General features: G+C 51.6%; 1 protein-coding gene across 3 annotated transcripts in view; it reads right to left on the bottom strand.

Annotated features, from left to right (window-relative positions):
- The window catches only part of LOC129697567 (CSC1-like protein 1), a 64,730-nt gene that overhangs the window by 4,085 nt on the left and 34,890 nt on the right, over positions 1-25,755 (bottom strand). For all 3 annotated transcript variants that reach the window (XM_055636243.1, XM_055636242.1, XM_055636241.1), the window contains exons 11-21: positions 23,760-23,883; positions 20,284-20,417; positions 17,369-17,506; positions 14,068-14,221; positions 11,054-11,160; positions 9,921-10,007; positions 7,711-7,776; positions 5,697-5,859; positions 3,235-3,340; positions 1,538-1,705; positions 664-770 (exon numbers count right to left, since the gene is read on the bottom strand). In XM_055636243.1, coding sequence (XP_055492218.1) covers positions 664-770; positions 1,538-1,705; positions 3,235-3,340; positions 5,697-5,859; positions 7,711-7,776; positions 9,921-10,007; positions 11,054-11,160; positions 14,068-14,221; positions 17,369-17,506; positions 20,284-20,417; positions 23,760-23,883 — 1,354 coding nt within the window. The remainder of the gene's footprint in view (positions 1-663; positions 771-1,537; positions 1,706-3,234; positions 3,341-5,696; positions 5,860-7,710; positions 7,777-9,920; positions 10,008-11,053; positions 11,161-14,067; positions 14,222-17,368; positions 17,507-20,283; positions 20,418-23,759; positions 23,884-25,755) is intronic.

The raw sequence follows: 25,755 nt of genomic DNA on the forward strand, positions 1-25,755 counted from the left end.
GAAACAAGGAACTGCAGATGCCAGTTAGTACACAAAAGGAGAGAAAGTGCTGGAGTAACTCAGCAGGTCAGGCAGCATCTCTGGAGACCGTGATATTTGGGATCGAGATCCTTCTGAAGAACGTCACCCATCCATGTTCTCCACTGATGCTGCCTGACCTGCTGAGTTACTCCAGCACCTTGTGTCCTGTTAGAATGAGGCTTGTACAGGTGGGTTGAAGAAGCAGGTGGTTGTGGGGAAGTGGCCGTTCCTGATCCTGGTGGGTGTGTGACTTCCGGCTTCTGTACTTCCTGCCCGACGGTGGCCATGAGAAGAGGGGACGCCTCAAATGGTGGGGATCCTTGGAGATAGATGCCTGATGATAGAGTCTGGGGTAGAGGCCAAACAGAGAGCCAAGGTGGGCGATGAGAAGCACTGTGCCCGCCACCGAGAGTCTGTGGACTTTTGCAAACCGCTGATGGACAATCGGCCAACACTCTCTGCCGCGGCGAGAGGCCAGAGAATGTCCGGTGCTGCATCCACACCTAACGGGTCAGATCCAGGTCTTTGTCCCCTCCACACCTCACCCCCTCGCCCTGGGGGGGCCACGGTGTCCGTCCCCCCCCACACTCTCCCCCCACACTCTCCCCTCCTGCCACCCCACACCAGAGGCCGATGGCTTACCTTGTCGATGGTGAAGTATTTGTCCTCAGCACATCCCAAAATGCTGCAGATGACTATGGTGAGGAGCACCACCACAAACGTGAAGATGGAGGTCGGAGCTGTCAAACCTACAGTGGGCAGGAGAGAGAGACAGAGACACAGAGAGAGACACACAGAGAGAGAGACAGAGAGAGACAGAGAGAGAGACACAGAGAGAGAGACAGAGAGAGAGACAGAGAGAGACAGAGAGAGACACGGAGAGAGAGACACGGAGAGAGAGAGAGAGAGACACAGAGAGAGACACAGAGAGAGAGACAGAGAGAGAGAGAGAGAGAGAGAAAGAGAGACACAGAGAGAGAGAGAGAGGAGACAGAGAGAGAGGGACACACAGAGAGAGGGACACACAGAGAGAGAGAGGGACACACAGAGAGAGGGACAGAGAGAGAGAGAGAGAGAGAGAGAGAGAGAGAGAGAGAGAGACACAGAGAGAGAGACACAGAGAGAGAGACAGAGAGAGAGAGAGAGAGAGAGAGAGAGACAGAGAGAGAGAGACAGAGAGAGGGGGAGACAGAGAGAGGGAGAGACGGGGATATGAAAGAAAGCGAGAGAGTGAAGAGAGGGAAAAAAAAGTGGTGAGGGGGTGGAGGTGTGGGGGTGGTGGGGGTGGAGGGGGAGGGGGTGGTGGTGTAGGGAGCCAGGTAGGGGTGGGGGTGTGGGGGTGTAGTGCCGGGAGGGGGTGGGGGTGGGGGGGGAGGGGGAGGGGGTGGGGTGGGGGGTGGGGGTGTGGGTGGGGGGGGGGGGGAGGGGGGGGGTTGGGGGGAGGGTTTGGGGGGGGGTGGGGGGTGGGGGTGGGGGGTGGGGTGTAGTGCCGGGAGCCGGGAAGGGGCGGACTCACCTCCTCGGATGACGGAGAAGAAGAGCAGCCAGAGGAGGCAGATGATGGGGGCGGTGGCTGCCTGCTTCACTGCGGCTGTGTGTAGTCTCTGGCTCAGCTGTGTGGGCAGGTAGGCATAGTAGAGGTTGTACCTGTCCACCATGTGTCTCAGCAACAAGTAGATCAGACCTGGGGGCAGGCACAGGACAATATAGCGTGGAGGAGCAGTACTGGGCACACGGGAGGGGAGGAGTGACGGCCAGGGGAGTGGGAGTGAGGAGCGGAGACCAGGGGCAGTCGGGAGGGTAGATCTGCTCCACCCAATACTAACACACATGTTATACACGTCCTGGATCCATAATCCAGTCCGGGTCTTACCTTGCCGCCACCATTGTGACTAATGTTTGTAGCCACCGGTCGTTAGTTGGGATGTTGTCACGGTGGTGACTACATGTAGTGCAACTTTACTATACGCTAATAAACTTGTTGGACCTTTACTTGGTGTGCTCTGTATTAGCTCTACAGAGGGGCAGTGGGGATTGAGGTGGAGCTAATACAGAGCAGCAGTGGGGGGGGGGGGGGGAAGACTGCAGATCAGCAGTGGCACTCAGAACTGATTCCAAAGGGCACCCGTTCCCACCACACCCAGGTTAGGTCTTAGAGAGACACACACACACACACACACACGCGCGCACACACACACACAAACGCACACACACACAAACGCATACACACCTGCTCCGAGACACACGCTCCTACACGCACACGCGCAAGCGCACACACACGCTCCTACACACACCCGCTCCTTGACACACACACGCACACACTTGCTCCTAAACACACTCACACCTGCACCTAGACGCATGCATGCACACACACATCCACTCCTAGACACACATGCACACACCCACTCGTGCACACACATGCTCTTAGACACACATGCGCACACACTTAGACACACATGCACACACTCACTGTTAGACACACATGCTCTTAGGCACACGCTCTTAGACACACACGCACACACACTGTTAGACACACACACACACACATTCTCTTAGACACACACACGCACACTCGCTGTTGGACACGCACAAACACATATGCTCTTGGTCACGCACCTCATGCACGCGTGCATGCAAGCACACTGGTTTAGGTTTATTAATGTCACATGTACTGAGAAACTGTGAAAAATAGGCAAGGAAATGCAGGTGCAGATCCGATACATCTTCTGCCCATGTCTTCCAGAGATGCTGCCTGACCTGCCGTTCCACCTACACTGTCTTTATACAGTGAAAAGCTTTATTCTATATGCTATCCAATCAGATCAGATAATACTATACGTAAATGCAATCGAGTCAAACTCAAGTACAAAGGGGAAGACACAGAGTGCAGAATACAGTTCTCAGCATTGTAGCGCAGCAGTTCCACAGACAAAGTCCAATGTCCGCAATGGGGTAGAGGTGAATTGGACAGTGCCCTAGCTAATGGAAGGGCCGTTCAGAAGCCTGATAACAGAGGGGAAGAAGCTGTTCCTGAGTCTGGTGGTGTGCGCTTTCAAGCTTCTGTACCTTCTGCCGGTCGGGAGATGATTTAGGTTTATGTTTATTGTTGGCGCGTGTGTCTAGAGACAGTGAGAAGCGTGCAAGTGTGTGCGTGTGTGTGTGTGTGTGCGTGTGTGCGTGTGCGTGTGCGCGCGTGTGCGTGTGGGGACTTACCAAAAGGAACAATGATGGGGCAGGTGATGCTGTAGGCTGTCACCACTGTGAAGATGCACAGTAGCCACGCATAGTTCAGTCCAAACTCAAACGGATATGCCTCGCGCTGCAAGAAGAGGAAACCTCATTAGCAACGGAAGACCAGAAGATATTGTTTAGTTTTCAGACACGAGGTACAGTGAAAAGCTCTTGTTGTGTGCTAGCCAGTCAGCAGAAAGACACATACATAAATACCAAGTGTATAGATACATGATAAGGGAATAACGTTTAGTACAAGGTAAAGCCAGCAAAGTCCGATCAAGGATAGTCCGAGGGTTTCCAATGAAGGAGATAGTAGTTTTTTTAATTTTAGAGATACAGCATGGATACAACAGGCCCTTCGGCCCACCGGGTCCGCTCTGACCAGCGGTCCCCGCACGTTAGCACCCACTAGGGACAATTTTTACATTTACCAAGGCAGTTAACCTACGGGCCTGTACGTCTTTGGAGTGTGGGAGGAAACCGAAGATCTTGGAGAAAACCCACGCAGATCACGGGGAGAACGTACAGACTCCATACAGACAGCACCCGTAGTCGGGATCGAACCCGGGTCTCCGGTGCTGTATTGACTGTAAGGCAGCAACTCTACCGCTGCGCCACCATGACCGCCCTAGTTCAGGACTGCTCTCTTTTATTCTAGACGCCCCCACGACTGGAAACCACAGGCAGTGTAAAACTAAAATATGACCGGTTAGGTTTTGGTTTCTTTGTTAATTGTCATCAGCTACAGTGAAAAGCTTTGTTCTAGAGTCGTACAGAAACGGACCCCTCAGCCCAACTTGTGGGCACAGGACCAAGATGCCCCATCTACACTAGTCCTACCTGCCCACGTTTGCCCCCATATCCCTCTAAACCTATCCTACCCACGAACCTGCCCAAGTGTCTTTTATTTGTTGCTAGAATACCTGCCTTGAGCAGCTCAGGAAGGAACTGCAGATGCTGCCTTATACCAAAGATAGACACAAAATTGTGGAGTAACTCAGTGGGTTAGGCAGCATCTCTGGAGCAAAGGAACAGGTGGCATTTTGGGTCGAAATCTGAAAGATATTTCTACCGCTATGCATCGTTTTAACATCACATTGCATCTTTTAATGTTTATATAGTTTACTTTTAGAGATACTGGCCCTTCAGCCCACCAGGTCATAAGGGATAGGAGCAGAATTAGGCCATTCAGCCCATCAAGTCTTCTCCACCATTCAATCATGGCTGATCTATCTCTCCCTCCTAACCCCATTCTCCTGCCTTCGCCCAATAACCCCTGACACCCTCCCTCCCTCCTCTCCACATCAACCATCGATCACCCGTTCACTAGTTCTATGTTATCCCACGTTCTCATCCACTCCCTACACACTAAGAGACAATTTACAGAAGCCAATAAACCTGCAAACCCGCACGTGTTTGGGATGTGGGAGTAAACAGTCCAACCATGGACTGTTTACCCTCCTACCATCCGGGAGGCGCTACAGGTCTCTCCGTTGCCGAACCAGCAGGTCCAGGAACAGCTTCTTTCCGGCGGCTGTCACTCTACTAAACAACGTACCTCGGTGACTGCCAATCCCCCCCCCCCCCCCCCCGGACACTTATTATTTATTTTTTATTCAAATCGTTTGCTATGTCGCTCTTCAAGGGAGATGCTAAATGCATTTCGTTGTCTCTGTACTGTACACTGACAATGACAATTAAAATTGAATCTGAATCTGAATCTGAATCTTTGAATCTGAATCTGAGGAAACCGGAGCACCCGGAGGAAACCCACGCGGTCACAGGGGGAAAGTACAAACTCCACACACAGACAGCACCCGAGGTCAGGATGGAACCTGGGTCTCTGGCGGCGTGAGGCAGCGACTCTACCTGTGTCACCTGGCTTTTGGAGCACCCTATGTGACAAAATGGCTGCCGCCGGTCCCTTAACCTCAAAGGGGGGAGGGGGTGACCCGGAGCGAGGAAACATGGGGAGTGGTCTGGGGCACGGAGCGATCCAGAACAGTGAGGGGGGGGTGAGGGAGAGGGGGGGGGGGGGGGGGGGGGGGGGGGGGGGGAGGGGGGGGATGGGGAGAGAGGGACAGATGAGTGGAAGGGGAATGAGGGGGGGGGGAGGGGGAGAGGGGGGAGAGACAAAGGGAGAGTGGGGGGGGGGGGAGGATGGGAGAGGGATGAGCGGTGCGTGGGAGGGGGAGGGGGAGGGGGAGGAGGAGGGGGGGGAGAGGGGTGGGGATAGGGAGAAACGGACAGCCCGCAGCGGGGGTACAGTGGGCCAGAGCAGAGGAGGAGTGGGAGGGGGAGGGTGGGAGAGAGGGGTGAACGAGGGAGAGGTCTGTGGAGAGGGATGAGAGGGTGCGGGGGGGTAGTAGAGGGGAAGGGGGAGAGGGACAAACGGACGGCCCGCTGCAGAGTACAGTGGGCCAGAGCAGGGAGGCACCCACCTGCTTGACAAGGTTCCTCTCAGCCGCAGACCTGGCCACCAACATCCTGAAGGTGTAGAGGAGGAGACTGGGCAGACGCAGCAGAGCCATGGCGTTCCCGATGAAGGCAGCGGCAATGACATAGTTGACAAAGAAGGCGCCCTGGTCCGGGAGGAACACGCACCTGGGGACGAGGGAGCGTTGGGATCAAATCCCTGCACTCACTCACTCACTCACTCACTCCACCCTCTTTGTGGGGAGCGAGAGTCTTCAGACTTTACATTAGACTTTAGAGATAAGTACGGAAACAGGCCCTTGGGCCCACCTACACACACTGGGGACAAGTTACCATTTTTACTAAAGCCAAACCTGCATATCTTTGGAGTGTGGGAGGAAACCCACGCAGCGCTCACTGGGAGAACGTTCAAACACCGTACAGGCAGCACCCGTCTGTGTGGAGTTTGCATGTTCTCTCTCAGACCGTGTGGCTTTTTCTCCGGGTGCTCTGGTTTCTTTAATTCAGCAATGAGCACTATTCTACACACTGGGGACAATTTACAATCTTTACCTAAGCCAACTTAGCCCACAAACCTGTCCAACTTTGGAATCTGAGGAAGGACATTCTTACCATAGAGGGAGCACAGAGAAGGTTCACCAGACTGATTCCTGGGATGTCAGGACTTTCATATGAAGAAAGACTGGATAGGCTCGGCTTGTACATGCTAGAATTTAGAAGATTGAGGGGGGATTTTATAGAAACTTACAAAATTCTTAAGGGGTTGGACAGGCTAGATGCAGGAAGATTGTTCCCGATGTTGGGGAAGTCCAGAACAAGGGGTCACAGTTTAAGGATAAGGGGGAAATCTTTTAGGACCGAGATGAGGAAAACATTTTTTATACAGAGAGTGGTGAATCTGTGGAATTCTCTGCCACAGAAGGTAGTTGAGGCCAGTTCATTGGCTATATTTAAGAGGGAGTTAGATGTGGCCCCTGTGGCTAAAGGGATCAGGGGGTATGGAGAGAAGGCAGGTACAGGATACGGAGTTGGATGATCAGCCATGATCATATTGAATGGCGGTGCAGGCTCGAAGGGCCGAATGGCCTACTCCTGCACCTATTGTCTATGTTTCTATGTTTCTGTCCTCCCACACTCCAACGATACGTAGGTTTGGAGGTTAATTGGTTTGGGTAAATCGTCCCCAGTGTGTAGGATGCAAAGGTTCATAGAACCAGTGTACTGGGATGATCGCTGGCCAGCATGGACTCGGTGGGCCGAAGGGCCTGTTTCCTCACTGTATCTCTAAACTAAACTATTCCCCTCAAAGGCCACATCGCTCGTTTAAAACACATTTGCAGCACGAGGTAGTAAATAAAACATACAAAAAGCAGGGCTGATTATTAAATGGGTGTAAGTTTCATCAGCCAGCCACAACACCCTGGCTACACTCTCATTTCATTCCTGCCATCAGAAGCCCTTTACCCGGGATAGGGGAGTGCAGAACCAGAGGTCATGTTTCAGGAGTGGGTGGGTGTATGGAACAAGCTGATAGAGGAGGAAGTTGAGGCAGGGACTATAACAACATTTAAAAGACACTTGGACAGGGACATGGATAGGACAGGTTTGGAGGGATATGGGCCAAACTGAACTAGCGTAGGTCTAGGGTGATTATTGTCACGTGTACCTAGGTGCGGGGAACAACTTTGTGCTGCAAGCTATCTAAACAGAACAGATAATACTATACATAAATAGTCAAACTCAAGTACAACAGGTAGAGCAAAGGGGAAGATACAGAATGCAGAATCTAGTTCTCAGCATTGTAGCGCACCAGCTCCACAAAGTCCAATGTCCGCAATGGGGTAGAGGTGAATCGGACAGTACCCTAGCTTGTGGAAGGACCGTTCAGAAGCCTGATAACGGAGGGGAAGAAGCAGTTCCTGAGTCTTAGATGGGACATCTTGGTGGGCATAGACAAGTTGGGCCGCAGGACCTGTTTCCATGCTCTGTGGCGTGCATGTTCCTCAATAGATTACTCACTCGAATCTGATCTTGCCTTTGTCCAGAAATTTCTTGTCAAACAGCCAACGGAAGAAGACGTCCAAACTGCAATAAGTGGAGAGAGCAATGTGGTTATGTCCTGGCATGGTACTTGATACAAACATTCAGATGATCGACTGAGGAAGCAGAGTGAAAGATCGTAATAGGAGCAGAATTAGGCCATTCAGTCCAGTGAGTCTACTCCACCATTCAATCATGGCTGATCTAGTTTTCCCTCTCAACCCCATTCTCCTCATTCCAGTTTAGTTCATTGTCACATGTACCGAGGTACAGTGAAAATCTTTGGTTGCGTGCTAACCAGTCAGCGGAAAGACATTATACGATTGCAATCGAACCATCGATTACAATCTGAATCTGAATCTGAACCTGAACCATTCACAGTGTACAGATGCATGATAAGGGAATAACGTTTAGTGCAAGGTAAAGCCAGCAAAGTCCGATCAAGGATAGTCCGAGGGTCCGAGGGTCACCAATGAAGTAGATAGTAGTTCAGCACTGCTCTCTGGTTGTGGTCGGATGATTCACGGCCAATTAATCTACAAATCTGCACATCTTTGAAATATGGCTGGAAACAGGTTAGAACTTACAAACTCCACACCCGTAGTCAGATGGTGGTGGAGGTGATGGTGGAGGCCGATATAACAGTGGGATTTAAGAGGGTTTTAGATGGGCATGCAAGGAATGGAGGACTATGGATCACATTCAAGCTGATCAGAGTTAGTTTTGGCATCATGTCTGATACAGGCATTGTGGGCCAAAGGACATTCTTGTGCTGTACTGTCCCTATATCTTGTAGAACTGATGATAAATTTATGTTTTGTGTGTTGTCTGTGTCCGTGTGCCTGTGTTGCTAACACTGCAAGATTTTCATTGTACCCGTACCTTACTGTACTTGTGCATATGGCAGTAAACTCGAACAGACCAGGTTTAGGTGTTCAAGAAGGAACTGCAGATGCTGGAAGATCGAAGGTACACAAAAATGCTGGATAAACTAAGCGGGTGCAGCAGCATCTATGGAGCGAAGGAAATAGGCGACGTTTCAGGCCGAAACCCTTCTTCAGACTGATGGGGGTGGGGGGGAGAAGGAAGGAAAAAGGGAGGAGGAGGAGCCCGAGGGCAGGGGGGGAAGGATGGGAGGAGACAGCTCGGGGGTTAAGGAAGGGGAGGAGACAGCATGGGCTAGCAAAATTGGGAGAATTCAATGTTCATGCCAACCGGACGCAGGCAACCCAGGCGGAATATGAGGTGCTGTTCCTCCAATTTCCGGTGTTGCTCACTCTGGCAATGGAGGAGACCCAGGACAGAGAGGTCGGATTGGGAATGGGAGGGGGAGTTGAAGTGCTGAGCCACCGGGAGTTCAGGTAGGTTATTGCAGACTGAGCGGAGGTTTTCGGCGAAACGATCGCCCAACCTACGCTTAGTCTCCCCGATGTAAATCAGCTGACATCTATAGCAGCGGATGCAGTAGATGAGGTTGGAGGAGATGCAGGTGAACCTTTGTCGCACCTGGAACGACTGCTTGGGTCCTTGAATGGAGTCGAGGGGGGAGGTGAAGGGACAGGTGTTGCATTTCTTGTGGTTGCAACGGAAAGTGCCCGGGGAGGGGGTGGTACGGGAGGGAAGGGAAGAATTGACAAGGGAGTTGCGGAGGGAGTGGTCTTTGCGGAAGGCAGACATGGGGGAGATGGGAAGATGTGGCGAGTGGTGGGGTCACGTTGGAGGTGGCGGAAATGGCGGAGGATTATGTGTTGTATTTGCCGGCTGGTGGGGTGAAAGGTGAGGACTAGGGGGACTCTGCCCTTGTTGCGAGTGCGGGGATGGGGAGAGAGAGCAGTGTTGCGGGGTATGGATAAGACCCTGGTGCGAGCCTCATCTATGGTGGCGGAGGGGAATCCCCGTTCCCTGAAGAACGCGGACATTTCCGATGCCCTGGTGTGGAACGTCTCATCCTGGGAGCAGATGCGGGGTAGGCGGAGGAATTGGGAGTAGGGGATGGAGTCTTTACAGGGGGCAGGGTTTAGGTGAGACCCTTCTTCAGACTTTAAACCGGCATCTGTTGTTCCTTGCTACAAATGTAGTCAGCTGGGACCTCCCCTCGTTGGATGGTGCCTGGATGATCGCTGGCGCAGGTTAGATGGGTTGGTGTTGCGGGGGTCGTTTTTAGCGGTGGTTGATGAAAGAGCTCGTACCTGGTGAGGCCCAGTGAAGGCAGGATCAGGACCATAATGGTGAGGAAGGTGTAGACTTTGTGCATCATGATGCGGTTCTCTGTTGACCTGTGCAGGGCCAGGAATTAAAGAGGTCAAAAGTCAGACAGCAAGCCAACAGCAACACAAAGCACAGACACAGGCCCTTTGGCCCACCGAGTCCTCGCCGGCCAGCGACCCCCCCCCCGCACATTAACACTATCCCACACACACACTGGGGACAATGTTTACATTTATACCAAGCCAATTAACTTACAAGCCTGTAGGTCTTTGGAGTGTTTGGGGAAACAGAGAACCGAAAACCGCGGTCACGGGGAGAACGTGCAAACTCCGTACAGACAGCACCCGTAGTCGGGATCGAACCTGGGTCTCCGGCGCTGTAAGCGCCTGTAAGGCAGCAACTCTACCGCTGCGCCACCGTGCCGCCATTAAACCAGTCCCGTTCGCCAAATCCGTGAAGAGACACATTGATCATCCCATCCCTGACCAGGGGTGTCGACCTGACCACGCGGGCAGGCAGTCAGTGGGAGATGCTGGAGACTGCAAAATGGGAGGTCGGGGAGCATCTCTGGGGAATATGGGGAGGTGATGTATCGGGTCGGGACCCTTCTACAGAGAGCCGGGCGGTGGGAGAAGGGGCGAAGGCGGACCACAAGGAGATGTAGGGAGCAGTAGAGCATCCCTTGTAGCCAGGGTCCGGAGGACAAGGCGCTCCACCACGCCACCTAGGGACGGTAGAGGGAGGAGCGGGTCTGCTGTCAGCGACTGGAGGACTGGTGATGGGATCTAGGGAGTGGGCAGGGCCGAAGATGTCCTGGTTGGGTTGCTCCTAGGCCCGGCCAAGCTGGCCATCCGCTAGTCACAGCGCCAGTGGGCTTTGCCCGAGGCAGATGCTTTCCCCTTTATCGGAGTTGTATAGTGGTTGTTAGTATATTTGTAACATAGTTGTTTGGAATTCAGTGTCTGAATAATTTGGTGACTTTGTAATATGGTGGTGGGTATGTCGCCAGTTTTGGGGTTTTTTTTTGTTTTTCGTATCGTGTACGTAAAAAAATGTTTTTTAAATTATTTTTGATACATAAAACAAAGGAAGGAGATTGAGGGAGGGGCCTTACCTGGTCCAGTGGCCCACAAAGATGGTGGAGTAGCGAACGATGGTCGGCAGCAGGGCAGTGAAGGACCAGAGCAGGAGGGTGGGCAGGAACTGGTTGATAACTGGGTCCTGTGTGTGACGGGGACAGGCTGAGTGAGAAACACGCCTGGCCTTGCACAGTAAACAAAACACACATAGGCAGCGAGCGGCACATTGCCCGACTGAAAGATGCAGCTCGGAATCAGGCCCTTTGGCCCACCGAGTCCACACAGACCATCGACCGCCCATTCACAATGATCCCAATGTTATCCCACATTCTCATCCACTCCCTGCACACTGGGGGAGCGCAATGTACGGAGGGCCGAATAACCCACAAACCCGCAGGTCTTTGGGACGTGGGAGCAAAACCGGAGCACACGTGGTCACAGGGAGAACGTGCAAACTCCACACAGAGACTGCACCCGAGGTCAGGATGGAACCCGTGTCCCTGGGGCTGTGAGGCAGCAGCTCTACCCGCTGCGTATCCTCGACCGCGCTCGATCTTGATGTCGGGGGCAGTCACTCTCACATCACGTCTGGGGGCGCTGCTCCCTTGTCCATGTCTGGGCCAAATATCTGGCCAGTTCTGGGCTCCTGGTGGATCCCAAACCCAGCAGGTTATCGGTGGACAAAAGGAACTGCAGATGCTGGTTTTCACCAAGAATAAAAAGGCACAAAGTGCTGGAGTAACTCAGCAGGTCAGGCAGCATCTCTGGAGATCATGGACAGGTGATGTCCCAGGTCAGGACCCTTCTTCAGACTGATTGTGGTGGGGGAGAGAAAATTGGAAGAGAGGATGGGGCAAGACAAAGCCTGGTGAGTGATAGGTGGATACAAGTGGAGATGGGGGGGTTGATTGGCAGATGGTTGGATGAAAAGGTGAAAGATGTGAATTAAGTATAGAAGAGGTGTGAATTGTGAAGCTAGAGGAGAAGAATATAAATGGAAGAGGAGGGAGTGGAGAGAAATGAATATAGTTCTCAGCATTGTAGCGCACCAGTTCCACAGACAAAGTCCAATGTCCGCAATGGGGTAGAGGTGAATCGGACAGTACCCTAGCTTATGGAAGGGCCGTTCAGAAGCCTGATAACAGAGGGGAAGAAGCTGTTCCTGAGTCTGGTGGTGCGCGCTTTCAAGCTTCTGTACCTTCTGCCGGACGGGAGCGGGGAGAAGAAGGAATGACCGGGGGTGGGACAAGTCTTTGATTGTGTCGGCTGCTTTCCCGAGGCAGCGTGAAGTGTAGATGGAGTCGATGGTGGGGAGTCTGGTCTGTGTGTGTGACGGACTGGGCTACATCCACAACTCCCTGTGTAATTTCTTGCGGTGTTGGGCAGAGCTGTTCCCAAACCAGGCTCTGATGCAACACGACAGTGTGCTTACTACGGTACATCTTTACACGTATGTAAGGGTTATTGGAGACATGTTGAATTACATCAGTCTCCTGAGGTAGAGGAGGCGTTGGTGTGGCTTGTTAGTGTTCAGCAACAACGGGGCTGGATGAAGGGCTGCAGGGAAACGTCCAAGAACCTTTTCACACAAAGGGTGATGGGTGTACGGAACAAGCTGCCAGAGGAGGTCGTTGAGGCTGGGGCTATCTCAATGTTTAGGAAACAGTTGGACAGGAACATGGCTAGGACAGGTTTGGAGGGATATGGACCAAGCGCAGGCTAGTGGGACTAGTGTAGCTGGGACAATGTTGACCGGCGTGGGCAAGTTGGGCCGAAGGGCCTGTTTCCACACTGTATCACTCTATGACTATCTATAGACTATAGACCAGTGTAGATAGACACAAAAAGCTGGAGTAACTCAGCGGATCTCTGGAGAAAAGGAATAGGCGACCTTTCAGGTGGAGATCCTTCTTCAGACTGGTGTCTAACGTCGAACAGCCTAACGTCTGTGGTAGGCAAGTTACTGAAGACTATTTGCAGGGATGATGTATAGTATATTAGGATAGATAGAGGGCAGATTAGGGACATAGAGAGCGATTGGACAAAGCTAGATTGTGTACTCCGGAACATCAGAGGCTGAGGGGGATGCCTGACAGAAGTGAATAAAATTATGGCAGGAATAACCAGGGCAGACAGCCAGAAGTTTTTTCCCCAGGGTGGAAATGTCAAAGACTAGAGGGCATCACGGAGCAAGAGCAATTTACATGGTAAATGGTAGGGAATTGAAGAATACAGTTGAACAGAGGGATCTGGGAATAACCGTGCATAGTTCCTTGAAGGTGGAATCTCATATAGATAGGGTGGGAAAGAAAGCTTTTGGTATGCTAGCGTTTATAAATCAGAGCATTGAGTATAGAAGCTGGGATGTAATGTTAAAATTGTACAAGGCATTGGTGAGACCAAATCTGGAGTATGGTGTACAATTTTGGTCACCCAATTATAGGAAGGATGTCAACAAAATAGAGAGAGTACAGAGGAGATTTACTAGAATGTTGCCTGGGTTTCAACAACTAAGTTACAGAGAAAGGTTGAATAAGTTAGGGCTTTATTCTCTGGAGCACAGAAGGTTAAGGGGGGACTTGATAGAGGTCTTTAAAATGATGAGAGGGATAGATAGAGTTGATGTGGACAAGCTTTTCCCTTTGAGAATAGGGAAGATTCAAATAAGAGGACATGACTTCAGAATTAAGGGACAGAAGTTTAGGGGTAATATGAGGGGGAACTTCTTTACTCAGAGAGTGGTGGCGGTGTGGAATGAGCTTCCAGTGGAAGTGGTGGAGGCAGGTTCATTGGTATCATTTAAAAATAAATTGGATAGGCATATGGGTGAGAAGGGGATGGAGGGTTATGGTATGAGTGCAGGCAGGTGGGACTAAGGGAAAAAAAGTTGTTCGGCATGGACTTGTAGGGCCGAGATGGCCTGTTTCTGTGCTGTAATTGTTATATGGTTATAAGTGTTTGTACACAGAGATGGTGGCGGGTGCCTGGAACGTGCTGCTGGGGTTAGTGGTAGAGGCAGGTACGATGGGGGTGTTCCGGAGGGACTTACGTTGAGGTAGTAGATGGGGCGGGTGATGTTGAGCTGGTCGATGGTGGAGAGCACGATCGAGGGGGTGGTGAGGAAGAAGAGCAGGATGAAGACGAGGAAGTTGATGAAGATACAACGCAGCCACCACTGGGCTCCCTGCACCGAGAGATTCTTCCTGTCAGAGAGAAGTCAACAGTGAGGGCTGGGCCACTGGCGAGGCAGCCCACCATACACGCAGAACATACAACAGTACAGCACAGGGGACAGGCCCTTCAGCCCACAATGTCCATACCCAACATGATGCCAAGTTAAACTGATCTACTCTGCCTGCAGATGATCCATAATGAATAGGTGTAGAATTAGGCCATTCGGCCCATCAAGACTACTGCACCATTCAATCTTGGCCACTCTATCTCTCCCTCCTAACCCCATTCTCCTGCCTTCTCCCCATAATCTCTGACACCCGTACTAATCAAGAATCTATCTATCTCTGCCTTAAAAATATCCACTGACTTGGCCTCCACAGCCTTCTGTGGCAAAGAATTCCACAGATTCACCACCCTCTGACTAAAGAAGTTCCACCTCATCTCCTTCCTAAAAGAACGACCTTTAATTCTGAGGCTGTGACCTCTAGTCCTAGACTCTCCCACCCGTGGAAACATCCTCTCCACATCCACTGTATCCAAAGCCTTTCACTATTCCTGTACGTTTCCCCCCCCCCCCCCCCCCCCCCACCCCCCCCCCCCCCCCCCCCCCCCCATTCATTCTTCTAAACTCCGGTGAGTACAGGCCCAGTGCCGACAAACGCTCATCATAGGTTAACCCACTCATTCCTGGGATATCCCTCCATTCTCTGCATATCCACGTGCCTATCTAAACACGTCTTAAACACCACGATCATATCTGCCTCCACCACCGCCCCTGGCAGCACCATCTTGTCACCAACCACCCTGCACTAAACGTTATTCCCTTATCATGTATCTATACACTGTAAATGGCTCGATTGTAATCATGTACCGTCTTTCCGCTGACTGGTTAGCACGTTTAACAAAAGCTTTTCACTATACCTCAGTACACGTGGCAACAAACTCAACTAAACTAAACTTTTGTGCGTAAAAAAAAAAAACTTGTTCCGCACATCCCCTTTAAGCTTTGCCCCCCTCACCTTCATGTATGTCCTCTAGTCTTTGATATTTCCACCCTGAGAAAACAAGATTCTGACTGTCCACCCTGGCTATTCCTTCTATAATTTTACAAACTTCTATCAGGTCTCCCCTCAGCCTCCGATGTTCCTGAAAAAACAATCCAAGATTGTCCGACCTCCCTCGATATTCCCAATCATCCCCCGTCTACCTCAATGCATGTATATCATCCCTGGGAATACTCTCCAGTAATTTACCGACCACAGTCATCAGACTCGTTAGTCTAGAGCTGGGGTCGGCAACCAACGGCCCGGATCCGGCCCCCCGTAACCCGGAATCATCCATCCGGCCCGCAGGCCTAACACAAAACACACACAACGCTAATCCGAGAGAGAGAGAGAGAGAGACCCACACACCCACACACCCATATCACAACACCTGTCGACTCATTCACTCTCTCTCTCTCTCTCTCTGTCCCTACCCCCCCCCCCCCCCACCCCCTCTTCCATCCACCCGGCCACCCGGAGTGAAAGTGCCCCCCACCCCGGCATGCTTGAAACTGAAGCAGGCTGAGAGCGGCTTCAGCAAGGCGGTGCTGGAGCGGTTTCCTCGTGAGCCCAGCTATAATACGGCAACTTCTTCTCTCTTCCCCCCACAGTGTCCACGGATACATCTGACCAGGCGTAGAAGGAGGAGGAGCCATCTTGGGGAACGGCTGCTAGCCAGCAGCCGTCCGTTTTAATTCGCTTTTTTATAGTTTTTAGTGAGTCCTGAGTCTCGTCCATTTGGAGAAATTGACTTTTTAATGTGATGGGTAGGGGGCAATTTTGTTTTTAGGTCCCTATCCTGGTCAGTGAGGCAGCTTTTTCTCCGGGCTGCCCGTCGACCCGTCCTCGCGGCCTACCAGCGGGCGTGGAGCGCCGTTTCCTGGCGGGGACCGCCCAGCACCTCGGCGGCGGCACAGCCCTGGAGCGCTATCGTGGAGCGGAGCGGGCGATGCCTTGCCTGGGTCGCCGCGCTGGATCGACGCGCTGGAGCTCTGGTGATCTGTGACCGCCGAGTTCAACACCTCCGGGCTGCGGTTCTGCGGAGCGGAGCGGGCGGCGCCGATTTCAACATCGGAAGCCTGGGAGCTCCAAACCGGTGCGGCCCTGTCGGCTTCAGAAGCCGCGGTCCCCAGTCAGGAAGCGGCCGTTCCAGGTGGCCCAGCCGCTGAGTGGACTCTCCCGACGCTGGGGCAACACCACCCGGTGAGAACGGCCAGGAACATCGGGCCTCCGTAGAGGCAACTGCGGTGGCCTCAATAGGCCTGACTTTGGGTGAACTTGGGGTTGGAGACTGGACATTGTGCCTTCCCCCACAGAGGTAACCATTGTGGGGGGGATGATTTTTTGTCTGTACGTAATCCCGTTAGTCTTTGTCCAAGATGGCTGCCGTGCAGGGAGAGTGGACGCTGGCGCGCTTTAGCTGCCGCTGCTCTCTCTTCACATTGTGTTTTTGATTTTCTGTTTTTGGACTGAGTTCTGTTTTTAGCTTGTGTCTCTGTGATGTCTTTATTATTTATTTTACTCTGATTATATGTTTATATTCCTGTTAATCTTTGTAAGGTGTCCTTGAGATGTCTGAAAGGCGCCCAACAAATAAAATTTATTATTATTATTATTATTAGAACATCCTCGGCCGTAATGTGGACTTTCCTCAAGACATCTCCTCTGCCTGTCACAAGTTTCCCGATCTTCATCCAGAGAAGTCAACTATTGGCCACTAAACATCGGAGCAGAATTTTGCCGTGCAGTCCATCGCATCCACTTCACCATTCGATCATGGCTGATCTACTTTTCCCACTCAATCCCATTCTCCTGTCTTCTCCCCATAACCTTTGATGCCCTTACTAATCAGTTTAGTTTAGTTTAGAGGTACAATGTAGAAAGAGGCCCTTCGGCCCACTGAGTCTACATCAACCAGCGACCCCTCCCCGTACACTAGTTCTCTCCCACACACTAGGAACTGTTTGCGGAAACCAATTGACCTTGCTAACCCGCATGTCTTGGGGATGTGGGAGGAAACCGGAGCACCCGGAGAAAACATAGTACAGGGGGAACGTACAAACTCCTTTGACACCGTTGGACGTGCAAACTCCACACAGACAGACAGACGGACAGACAGCAGGCAAACCTCACCAGTGGACGTTCTGAGCTGATGGGGCGTAGCTGACCACCCATTTGGACACCTGGAGGCTTTGGCTGTGGTTGGAAGGCTGGCTGTTGGCCAGTAACCTGCAGCCCTGGCATCGGGTGTTTCTGAAGTCCCTCAGCACCCTGCGGAGAGAAAAGGAGCAGGCGTCTTTCCACTGATGCTACGCACAGCGCAGGCCACTCGGCCCAACCGGGCCCTACTGGCCACTTATCTGCACTTCCGGGAACCCCGGAAAGTTCACGATGGAAGGCGGCGTCTGTGGAGAGAGAAACGGATATTCCCGAGAATAAAGGCCGGAAGGACTAAGATGGTCAGAGAGTCCCACGGCACGGATACAGGCCCTTCGGCCCTACTTGTCCATGCTGACCATGATGCCCCATCTAAGCGAGTCACATTTGCCTGTACCTGGCCCATATCCCTCCAAGCCTCTCCTATCCACCTACCTGTCCAAGTATCTTTTAGATGCTAACAAAGTACCTGCCTCAACAACTTCCTGCCCTCAAAGGAATAAAGCCCCAGCCTGCCCAACCTCTCCCTATAGCTCAGCCCCTCAAGTCCTGGCAACATCCTCGTAAATCTTCCCTGTGGCGCAGCGGTAGAGTAGCTGCCTCACAGCGCTGGAGGCCGGGGTTCCATCCTGCAGTCTGTACGGGGAGTTTGTACGTTCTCCCCGTGACCTGCGTGGCTTTTCTCCGAGACCTTCGGTTTCCTCCCACACTCCAAAGACGTACAGGTTTGTAGGTTAATTGGCTTGGTATGAATGTAAACTTTGTCCCCAGTGGGTGTAGGATAGTGTTAATGTGCGGGGATCGCTGGTCGGCGCGGACTCGGTGGGCCAAAGGGCCTGTTTCCGTGCTGTATCTCTAAACTAAACTAAAAGATTTGACGCCTTGGTTGGCGTTTGGACAAGTTGGCCGAACTTTGGGTTATCTCGAAATTAAACTAGAAGCACACACTGCCCAACCTGCTGAGTGCCTGCAGCAGGTGGCTTCTGATGGTGGGTCTAGTTTCTTGCCCCGACCCCACTCCCCTTGGTTCTGCAAATGTCCCAATATCCCTCAATCTCCATTACAATCTATAATCATGTGATAGGAGCAGAATTAGGCCATTCGGCCCATCAAGTCTACTCCGCCATTTAATCATGGCTGATCTGTCTCTCCCTCCTAACCCCATTCTCCTGCCTTCTCCCCATAACCCCTGACACAATACAATACAATATTTATAACATGTCATTTGAACCTCAGTGAGGCTCAAACGAAACTCTGTTTCCACAGCCACAAACAAAGACAATTCCTACAAGAAATACAAACAATTCAATTTACACAAACACCCATCATAGTGAATCTCCTCCTCACTGTGATGGAAGGCAAAGAAACTACCCATCACTGCCCTAGGTATATCCACAGACTTGGCCTCCACAGCCTTCCGTGCCAAAGAATTCCACAGATTCACCACCCTCTGACAAAAGAAATTCCTCCTCATCTCCTTCCTAAAGGAAAGTCCTTTAATTCTGAGGCTGTGACCTCTAGTCCTAGACTCTCCCACTAGTGGAAACATCCTCTCCACATCCACTCTATCTAGGCCTTTCGCTATTTGATACGTTTCAATGAGTTTCCTCGTCATCCTAAACGGCAGCGAGTGTGGGCCCAGTGCCGTCAAACGCTCATCATATGCTAACCTACACATTCCTTGGATCATTCAAAAAAAACAATCTCCACTCAAAAACAATCAGAGCCAGCACATCCTTCCTCAGATACGGGGCCCAATACTGCTCACAACAATGTTCATGTCCCATAGCCTTTTAAACATCCACAGTTCTCGGGCAAATTCCATATATATCCTACCACCCATCTACGCAGAATCAATGCACAAGCAGCTAAATAACCTACTGACCCTCACACCTGAGGGTTTATTGATCGGTCCATTGATTGATTGATCCAGCACGGAAACATTTACAGGCCCTTTGCCCACCAAATCTACTCCGACCATCGATCACCCGTCCACACCCGTTCCATGCTATCCCACTTTCTCATCCACCCCCGACATACGAGGAGCAATTTAAAGAGGCCCCTTTAACCTACAAACCCTCACGTCTTTGGGATGTGGGATGAAACCAGAGCGCCCGGAGGAAACCCCACGTGGTCACAGGGAAAACGTGCAAACTCCGTACAGACAGCACCCGTAGTCGGGATGGAACCCGGGTCTCTGCCGCTGTGAGACAGCAACTCTACCGCTGTGCCACCGTGCCGATCCCAATGCTGAATAAGTCAGTGGGTCAGGCAGCATCCCTGGAGAACATGGATGGGTGGCGTTTAAGGTCGGGACCCTTATTCAAACTGATTGTGGTGAGGTGGGATGGGGGGGAAGAAAGCTGGAAGCGAGGAATGTCCTACACACTAGGGACAAGGTACAATTTTACAAGGCCAATTATCCTCCTTCCACTGGGAGAACGTGCAACTTTGTGGTAAACGCCGACTCAGACATTTAGCCCCTGTCCCACTGAGGAGACCTAAACAGCAACCTCTGGTGACCTTGCCCGCCACCCAAGGTTTCCCTGAGGTCACTGGAGGTTTTGGTGACTCTCCCTAATGGTCGAAAGTGGTTTCCGTGTGGTCGAGGCTTCATCTAGGTTGCTGCTATTTTTTCATCATGATTAAAACCGGCCTCGACTAAAAATAGGTTGCCATTTTAAAAATCGATCATTTTTTAGTCACTGGTCTAATCGAAGCCGGTGTTCTTCATAGTCGAGGAAGGTTTTCAACATATGCGTGGGAGGTAGCAGGTTGCAGGTCACCTCGAACTTGTTTATTTTTGGGTGGTGGGCAAGGTTACCAGTGGTTGCTGTTTAGGTCCCTTAAGTGGGTCACTGTAGAGCCCTCAGAGGTAGGCCCAAACTCACATCGTTGCCATGGCTTCATCCTGGAAGGTGACAAAGGCGAGACCGAGGGATTTCTTGATGGGTGCGTCTCTCTGCTGCATGAACTGGTCTTGAAACTCACTCTCCAGCTTTGTGTAATAGTCCACAGCGTCGACCTGTCGAATGAAGGAGGTACATTATTGTCACAGGCACCCTGGTACAGTCAAAACCTTGGTTTCGCAAAGCTTTTCCGAACAAATCAGATAACACTTCCCCTGGCACCTGGATGCACCCGAACAGTCTGCAGGCACGTCCTTAGATTAGTGTGTAGGAAGGAACGGCAGATGATGGTTTACACCGAGAACAGACACAAAATGCTGGAGTAACTCAGCGGGACAGGCAGCTTCTCAGGGGAGAAGGAATGGGCGACGTTTCAGGTCATAACACTTCTTCAGGGAGGTTCTACTGCAGTTGTACAGGGTCTTGGTGAGACCACATCTGAAGTACTGCGTACAGTTTTGGTCTCCTAATCTGAGGAAAGATAGAGGGAGTACAGAGAAGGTTCACCAGACTGATTCCTGGGATGTCAAAGGTATCAAAGGTATTTTATTGGTCACATTCACATACACCTAGGTGTAGTGAAGTGAAATGCTTCTTGCCATTTTGCAACACATAAAGAAGGAATACAGACATAACATTAATAAGAGAAGAATATCTCCCCCACAATGGCTCCCATTATGAGGGAAGGCACAAAGTCCAGTCCCCAACCCCAGTTCACCCATAGTCGGGCCCATTGAGGCCTCCACAGTTGCCTCTACGGAGGCCCGATGTTCCAGGCCGTTCTCGCCACGTGATGTTGCTCCGGCGTCGGGAGAATCCTCCCAGCGGCCTGGGAGCCCTGGAACGGCCGCTTCCGTACTGGAGGCCGCGGCTTCTGAAGCCAACAAGGCCGCGCCGGTTGGAGCTCCACAACTGGCGATCTCATCTAGAGATCCCAGGCTCCCGGTGTAAAGTTCAGCGCCGCCGCCCGCAGCTGGTCGCTCCACAGTCCCGCAGCTCCGCGATGTTGTTCCCGGCGGTCTCAGCTCACCGGAGTTCCAGCGCGGCGACCCAGGCAAGGCATTGCCCGCTCCACGATAGCGCTCCAGCGCTGTGCCCGCCGCCGAAGCTGAGGTTCTGTGCGGTCCCCGACAGGAAACGCCGCTCCAGGCCCGCTGGTAGGCCGCGAGGACGGGTCGAAGCTGCAGCCTGGAGAAAAGCTGCCTCTCCGACCAGGTAGGGACCCTGAAAGGTAGTTTCCCCCTCCCCCCCCACACACACACACACACACATAAAAAAGTCTAGACCTCCAAACAAAACATTTAACTAACTAAAATAAAAAATAAAAAGATGAAAAGACAGACAGCTGCTGGCTGGGCAGCCGTGCACATTGCAAGGACTTTCATATGAAGAATGACTGGATAGACTCGGCTTGTACGCGCTAGAATTTAGAAGATTGAGGGCGGATCTTATTGAAACTTACAAAATTCTTAAGGGGTTGGACAGGCTAGATGCAGGAAGATTGTTCCTGATGTTGGGGAAGTCCAGAACTAGGGGTCACAGTTTAAGCAGAAGAGGGAAGTCTTTTAGGACCGAGATGAGAAAATCATTTTTCACACAGAGTGGTGAATCTCTGGAATTCTCTGCCACAGAAGGTAGTTTAGGCCAGTTCATTGGCTATATTTAAGAGGGAGTTAGATGTGGCCCTTCTGGCTAAAGGGATCGGGGGGTATGGAGAGAAGGCAGGTACGGGATACCGAGTTGGATGATCAGCCATGATCATATTGAATGGCGGTGCAGGCTCGAAGGGCCGAATGGCCTACTGCTGCACCTATTTTCTATGTTTCTATGTTTCAGATTCGGCCCAGTCAGACTGTCTGAAGACGGGTCTCGACCCAAAACATCACCTATTCCTTTTCTCCTGATGTGCTGCCTGACCCGCTGAGTTACTCGGACATTTTTAGTTTAGTTTAGTTTTAAAGATGCAGTGTGGAAGCTTGCTTTTCAGACCACTGAGTGCCGCCAACCTGCCAACCCCCGTTCACACTAGTTCTATGTTATCCCTAAGCACAATGGGACAATTTACAGAAGCCAATTAATCTGCAAACCTCTGCGTCTTTGCAATGTGGGAGGCAACCGGGGCACCCGGAGAAAACCCACGTGGTCCCGGGGAGAATGTACAAACCCTGTACAGACAGGAGCGATCCTGGGTCTCTGGGGCTGTGAGACAGCAACTCGACTGTTGCCCCACTGTTTAACTTGGTTGGTACAGGAAAGAACTTCATTGGAGCTGCCACAATACAATAATACTTTATTCGCCAAGTATGTTTTGCAGCATACGAGGAATTTGATTTGCCAAGTCAGTCATACAAATAACAAGCAACAGAATGCACAAAATACATTTTAACGTAAACATCCACCACAGTTCAATCTCTGCCCTTCTTTGTAATCAACCAGTATTTGTCAGATTGACACAGAAAGCTGAAGTAACTCAACGGGTCAGACAGCATCTCTGGAGAAATCTCTGGGGAAAGAAGGGTCTCGATCCGAAACGTCACCCATTCCATCTCTCCAGAGATGCTGCCTGTCCCACTAAGTTACTCCAGCTTTTCTTGTGTCTATCTTTGGTTAAAACATCATCTCACACACTCAAAGTGTTCCTAATGCGGTTACAAGTTTAAGGTGAGAGGGAAAAGAATTAAATAGGAAACATAGGGGCAACCTTTTTCACACAGGTAGCGGTGGGTGGGCTGCCAGAGAAGGTAGTTGAGGCAGGTACTACTAACAGCATTTAAAAGGCATTTGGGTGGGTACGTGGATAGGAAGGGTTTAGAGGGATATGGGCCAAACGCAGACTGGTGGGACTAGTGTAGATGGGGCATCTTGGTTAGCATGGGCAAGTTGGGCGGAAGGGCCTGTTTCCACGCTATATGGCTCTGTGACTCAGATAATGCTATACATAGATGCAAGCAAGCAAACCACAAGTACAACAGGTAGAGCAAAGGGGAAGATACAGAATGCAGAATATAGTTCTCAGCATTGTAGCGCACCAGTTCCACAGACAAAGTCCAATGTCCGCAATGGGGTAGAGGTGAATCGGACAGTACCCTAGCTTATGGAAGGGCCGTTCAGAAGCCTGATAACAGAGGGGAAGAAGCTGTTCCTGAGTCTGGTGGTGCGCGCTTTCAAGCTTCTGTACCTTCTGCCAGACGGGGTTAACCGAGATGGGACAAGCACAGATGGGGCATCTTGGTTGGTATGGACTGGTTGGGCTGAAGGGCCTGTTTCCGTGCTGTACGACTCAATGGCCCTTCTGACCCCACGCAGAGTGACCATCCTCGCCCACCCCTCCCCCTGTTACAGTCCCTTTCTCTCCGGTACAAGAGCCCGCCGCGCCTCTCCCCGCTCCCCCCCGAAGCGGTGTTGAGGCGGGCGAGGGGACGGGGGGAGGGAGGGGGAGAGGGGGGTTACCACCACACCTGCTCGCATCCTCTGAAGCTGCAGCAGCAGAAATGGCCGCACAGTTTTGGGTTGATGAACACTCTGCGTCCTCTGTCTAGGATCAGCGCTCTGTAGTAGTCTCGACTGTGGCCGGCCGCCACCCTGCAGGAAGACACACACCCACGTCAGGATGCCACCTTTTCCCCCCCCCCCCCCCTCCCCCCTCCCCCCCCCTTCCCCCAGCCCACCGATCCCCCACTGCACCACCGAGACCTTCTGTCCAGCATCTATGGGGTAAACCAACTTTCTGTACGGAGTTTGTACGTTGACCGCGTGGGTTTTCTCCGGGTGCTCCGGTTTCCTCCCACACTCCAACAGGTTTGTACTGTTTAAGAAGGAACTGCAGATGCTGGAAAATCGAAGGTAGGCAAAAGTGCTGGAGAAACTCAGCGAGTGCAGCAGCATCTATGGAGCGAAGGAAATAGGCAACGTTTCGGGCCGAAACCCGAGGGTTTCGGCCCGAAACGTTGCCTATTTCCTTCACTCCATAGATGCTGCTGCACCCGCTGAGTTTCTCCAGCACTTTTGTCTACCTATAGGTTTGTACTAAATTGGCTTTGGTAAAACTTGTAAGTTGTCTCCACAGTGTAGGATAATGCTAGTGTGTGGTGATCACAGGTCAACGCGGACTCGGTGGGCCGAAGGGCCTGTTTCCGCGCTGTATCTCTAAACCAAACTAAACCAAACCTCACCCACGTCTCCACTTAAGATCAATCTCCCGTCCTCCCCCCCCCCACCCTGGGAGACCCTCAGAGAACTAATCGGGGAACGTGGTCACCTGCTGAGATATTTAACGATGGTCGCCATGGAAGCAGCAACGGGTGCAATTATCATTTCTGTTACAAGCGACCAAAGCACCAAGGCAAATCCCTTGTATGTGCACATACTTGGCTAATAAATATGTACTCAATAAAAGACTCTAGGACAGATATATGGATAGGAAGGGTTTAGAGGGATAGGGCCCAAATGCAGACAATTGGAATAGCAACTGGCTAAGCATGGGCAAGTTGGGCCGAAGGGCCTGTTGCATGTGGTACAGCTCTGTGTCTCTAGGTTAATGTATATTACTGTCACGTGTACTGAGGTACAGTGTAAAGCCTTTGTTGTACATGCTATTCAATAGATAATTGATCTATCACCCTGTGACCCTCAGTAAGATAGACAATAGACAATAGGTACAGGAGTAGGCCATTCGGCCCTGTGAGCCAGTACTGCCATTCAAGGTGATCATGGCTGATCATCCCCTATCAGATCAGATAATACTAGACATGAATACAATCAAGTCGGACTTGAGTACAACAGACTCCAAAGAAGGTAGACAGAAGTGCTGGAGAAACTCAGCGGGTGCAGCAGCATCTATGGAGCGAAGGAAATAGGCAACGTTTCGGGACGAAACCCTTCTTCAGAGTGCAGGCATGTAGGTTAATTGGCTTGGTAAATTGTCCCCAGTGTGTGTAGGATAGTATTAATATGCGGGGATCGCTGGTGGGGGCAGACCTGGTGGGCCGAGTGGCCTGTTTCCGCGCTGTATGTCTAAACTAAACCCAACAGGTAGGAGCAAAGAGATAAGTAACCAGAGTGCAGAGTGCAGAGTAGCAGTTCTAGAGAGTGGATTGGAAAATTTGGACAGTACCCTAGCTTATGGAAGGGCAGTGCAGACGCCTGATAACAGAGGGGAAGAAGCTGTTCCTGAGTCCGGTGGTGCTTCTGGATCTTCTGCCCGACGGGAGAGGGGAGAAGAGGTTCAGGTTGATTAGTGTCACGTGTGCCAGGGTACAGTGAAAAGCTTTGCTCTGCCTGCTATCCAAACACATCAGATAATGTTATACATAAATGCAAGCAAGCAAACTTCAGGTACAATGGGTAGAACAAAGGGGAAGATACAGAGTGCAGAATATAGTTCTCAGCATTGTAGCGCACCAGTTCCACAGACAAAGTCCAATGTCTGCAATGGGGCAGAGGTGAATCGGACAG

Source organism: Leucoraja erinacea, chromosome 5 (assembly GCF_028641065.1).
Source record: "Leucoraja erinacea ecotype New England chromosome 5, Leri_hhj_1, whole genome shotgun sequence".
Classification (NCBI taxonomy): domain Eukaryota; kingdom Metazoa; phylum Chordata; class Chondrichthyes; order Rajiformes; family Rajidae; genus Leucoraja; species Leucoraja erinaceus.